The following is a 4,799-nucleotide window of genomic DNA, read 5'->3' as shown; positions in this document are numbered from 1 at the left end:
TAGACCAATTTGGAGCTTTGTATCAAAAGTTAGGTCATTTTGAATTTCCATGCACACCTTGTGATCAAATGACCATAACTTCTCAACCATTCATCATATGGACATGAATTAGGACTTTTTGTAAAGGGGAGACAAGGATCTACAACTTTCATGTTCATCAAAAATCCATTTGAAACTTCTTTGACATTGACAAGTTAAGTTGAATGTGAACTGAAAACTTGCCAAATTTGGAAACTTTGAATTACAGGTCATTTTCCATTTTTAGTAACTTTTGCCATGACCTTTGAATCTTCAAGATGGATGATTAGAATGAATAATAAGCCTCATTTGAACATGATTGAGGTGTCTCAACTCATTTCCCCACCACATAGCCCTCAGTTGACTGCACAGTTGACTTTTGGTCCTCAGATGACCTTGAAATGTCTTGATGAACTTGAGCCTTTACCACTTGGTGAAATGGCTTTAAAATGAAACCCTAGCTCATGTAAGCTATTTATATTATTCATGTGGTCCTCATCCCAAGAAAAAATACTCATCTCTTGCACAAAGGATCTTCTTGAAGTTCTTGACCTGGTGCTTGCTTGAGCTACAAACAAAAAATGTAAATGACATATTTTTGTGCTTTTGGTTAGTAAACAAAATGAGAAAAGCAATGATATACAATTCAAGCATGCTTGGTGATCTCAAACCACTCACAAGAGATCCCTACCCAAATGGAAAGGGAGCCAAGATGCTCAATGATCCTTGAGGCTATGCAATGCAATGCTATGATGCCATGAGGGATCTTAGGGAAAAAATTGGGGTCTTACACTGTGGGAAGACTTAGCTCGGATGTTCTGATCGAGAGTGGATTGGTGGATCACCTGATCCGCCACAATCTGATGGAGGATGTCACTGTTGACACTGGAAGACCTGTGAAAGCTCGGAATCTAAAGAGTATGGGGGTCATTGAGAAAGTCACAGCTAAACCAACTCTAGTTACTTCCTGGGAAGCACTCAAGGATCAGAGGAAGATTCCCAACGGTCTCTATCTTTTCTCAAAGATTGACCCTCCAGAAGTAGTGGCTCACTATCTGAAAGACCTTGCAAGCCAATGGGGTAGATATTTCTGAGTTCTCTCTGGACTGGCTGCCTGAGCATCCACCAAACTTCATGAAGAGGATGCGAGAGCCTTCTGAAAAGTCAAAGAAGGCCAAAAAGGCTAAATTGGGAGAAACTTATGGGTCAAGACCTCTAGTCCCTCTGGCTGATTCTCCAAGTCAGTCTCTGCCTCCCTCTCGCTCTGTTAAATTAAAGCCCATTGCTTCTTCTCTTCGCCAAACCACTCCCGTCTACACCCAATCAGAAATACCTCCCTCCACCACCAAAACTTCTAAACCACCATCTCTCAAATTTAATCTCGCAACCACTATCTTACCCGTTTCTGAAGCAAAAATGCGGAACGAAACCACCTCACCATCATCTTCCTCACATTCATCCCTATAATACTACATTATCTCATCAGACAACGAACCCTCTGACCCCTAATCCCTCACTCTAGCTCAACTTCAGGCACGTGCTCTGGCCTCACAGCAGCCACAACAACCTAAACCTGAACCTGAAGTCACCTCTCCACCCTCTGAGAAACAAAATCCATCTCCATTTGAACAACCACAAACACCACCTCCTGAACAACCAACACCATCACCCTCTGAACATCAACCTAGCCCATCACCTGCACAAACAACACCACCTCCCTCTGATATTCCCCCACTACCAACCTCTGAAGACATCATCACTCCTTCAAATCCCATTGATACCTACCCAACTCCACCATCCTCCCCATCCTTTAACCCTGAACCAGAAACTGCCTTCCCCACATTAGAAGAAGCAATAACTTTATTTGTAGAGTCTTCAGTGGAGAAGATCAAGTCTCTATCTATCAACTCTGGCATCAGTGATGATCCATCTACAATGAGGATCCACTAGAACAAAGTGATCAGATGGATGACCTCTGAAGCCTTCAAACTGAAAGGCCTCTCTGAACAAGTCCGCAATGACTTTATGAGAGATGCTGGAGTAAGGCCACATGCTCGCTTGGTCAGAGAGGCTGAGGAAAAGTCCAGGAAGGAAGCAGAAGTGAAAGCTCGCCTGGAAGAAGAGAAACGAATCAGAGAAGCTGAAGAGAAGGCTGTTGCTGAAGCTGTTGTTGCTACGGCTGAAGCTAAGGCAAAAGCAAAAGCCGAAGCTGAAGAGGCAACACGCATTGCTGCAGAGGAAGCTGCAAAAGCTAGTGCTAATGCTCTGACTCAGGGGGAGTAATCTAAATCTAGTTTTGCCCCTCTGGTCTTGAAAACTATGGAGGAACTACAAAAATAACAACAAGTTGTGAGAGGAAGGTTGGATCACCAGGACTCCGTCAACAACAACATTCAGAACCTGCTGACTCAACTGCTCCAAAGGATGCCTCCGCCTCCAAACCCTTAGGCCCTTAGGCTTGTTGTTTCTTTTTGTTGTGTGGAAGGCATTACTTACTGTTTCATCTTCACTCTGACCTGTTTTGTCATCATAAAAAATGGGGAGATTGAAAGAACAAATTTAGTTCTACAATGTATCTCTAAGATTTTGATGATAACAAAGGATGAAACAAAAATGGTACCCTAACAAAATATTTCTAAGTGTTCAGGACTCTAATCAAAACAGTCAGATAGACAATCATCAGATACAAAATTAAGCGCTAAGATACCACTCAGAAGATACGCAACCAGAAGATATGACTCTTATCAAACACAAGTGCAAGATAAACTAAAGAAGTCAGACACTCTGAAGTGGAAGAATGACTCTAGAATCTGAAGATGTATGCTCTAATAAAGTCAAGTACAGAGAAACTCTGAAGACAGTCAGCAACAAGCATCCTCTGAAGTCGCAATCACTCAATGAAGACTCTGACTCTAGGATCCTCTGATTCAGAAAGCTTAACCTTAAAGAAACTCACTTATGGAAAGAAACTATTTTTAGAAGGATGTTATGGCGCTCCAAATATTGCTTTGGAAAGAACACAAAGATTAATGACATTAATCATTCATCAATGCCCAAGATTATAACATCAACATTACCCAACGGTCTTCTCACTCTCCTATATAAAGGATGGAAGGCCACCCAAAGAAGACACCTGAAATACACGAGAATACAATACTTCCGCCATTCATTATTCTTTCTCTCTCGAGCTGCTGCTCTAACGTGGGAATATTTCTTGTTCTTATCTTGTGTAATATCTGCTTATTGTTAGAAGCACTATTCATTACTCTAATCATACTATATTGCTAAGATATTTCCTCAAGTGACTTGTGAAGTCTGAAAACCTGAGAGGGCTAAGGGATCATTATTCTCTTAGGCGGTTGTTTGTGTAATCTTTCAAGTTTAGTGGATTAAATCCTTTTTGAAGGCGAAATCACCTTGGCCAGGTGGACTGGAGTAAATTTGAATTTCAAGCGAACCAGTATAAATTTCCGTGTTGAATTCTTTTGTTTCTGTGTGTCTCAATTTGAAAAAGTTTTTATTCTCCTAAAATAATTCAAACCCCTCTTTCTTGTTTTTCTCTACCTTCAGAATTAATAAGTTTGAATGATGTGTGGATGTATGTTAAATGTGTGAATGTATATATGAATAATTGTGTGAAGCACTACTATGGAAAAACACATATCATAACGGTTGGAAAAGGGATACAACCACGTCCGACCAACTATTGTGAGGTAAGATGTGATTGTATGTATGATGCTTTCCACCCCGGGCGTATGACCTTTGATATAAACTAGGTAACACACTATATATCACAACGGTCAAAGTATACAATTATTGTGATATAAACTAGGTAACACACTATATATCACAACGGTCAAAACCTAGTGATTGTATGGTTTATAATATTTTGTGCTTAATCTATAAAAACGGTTGGTATAAATACCCATGATTAAAAACTTTTTTTTTATTTTAATTTATATTATTTTTCTATATATTACAAACCTGTATCTTTTATATGTATATTATACACATATTAGTTAAATATTTACAAAATATCAAATTAAGCAATAAAATTATATTTACAACCACCAAAGATGAAGCCATACAGTACCACCCCCCATTTTCAACTAACGCATTAAAAATAAACGGATAACGTCTACGTACGTCATCTAAGTCATCGGGAGAGAAAGATGTCATGTTGTTAAATGTCTACATAAACAAGTGAAAAAATTGAATAACATGTGATTTGAATTATAATAGAAAATTACTTTAAAATTAATATGTCGCAGAGACAATGTTAAACATGTGTTTCATGATATTACATATACCTGATCTAACGAATCAATAATACCGACAAAGACGGTGTTAAACATGTGTTTCATTACATAATATCTACACTCGTATCCCTCTACTTATTTCTTAGTCTACAAATTTAAATATTTCATGAATATATAATTACACATTTAATTAATATATATATAAGTGAATGTCATAATTAATGCACTTATCTTGGGCTCACAAAATATGAGCTTTTTTCTAGAGTTGTTCAACCTATAATATCTTTCCACAATCCTGTATATTGAAAATGACTTAGAAGTATTACACGCTAAGATAACTACAAAGTCAAAAAAAAAATTACTAAAAGTCTCATCAACATAAAGTTACCCAGTAATAATTTGTTTCATCATAGGATAAGAGGATAGTGTAACAAACTGAAGACATATGATGATCAATTGATAATATTATTTGAATGAACAATACAACCATATATAATTAGTATTTGGTAAAACATGAAAGCT

The 4,799-nt window shown here is 37.9% G+C and overlaps 1 protein-coding gene across 1 annotated transcript; it reads left to right on the top strand.

Moving 5' to 3' along the window:
- The first annotated feature begins 1,152 nt into the window (after positions 1-1,152).
- LOC127122707 (extensin-like) lies at positions 1,153-1,968 on the top strand. Its single transcript, XM_051053003.1, has 2 exons — positions 1,153-1,419; positions 1,552-1,968. Exons 1-2 carry the CDS (start codon positions 1,153-1,155, stop codon positions 1,966-1,968), a joined length of 684 nt encoding a protein of 227 aa, XP_050908960.1.
- Positions 1,969-4,799: the final 2,831 nt, after the last annotated feature.

This window comes from Lathyrus oleraceus, chromosome 2 (assembly GCF_024323335.1).
Source record: "Lathyrus oleraceus cultivar Zhongwan6 chromosome 2, CAAS_Psat_ZW6_1.0, whole genome shotgun sequence".
NCBI classification, from domain to species: Eukaryota; Viridiplantae; Streptophyta; class Magnoliopsida; order Fabales; family Fabaceae; genus Lathyrus; species Lathyrus oleraceus.
This window is presented reverse-complemented; position numbering and strand designations above follow the sequence as displayed.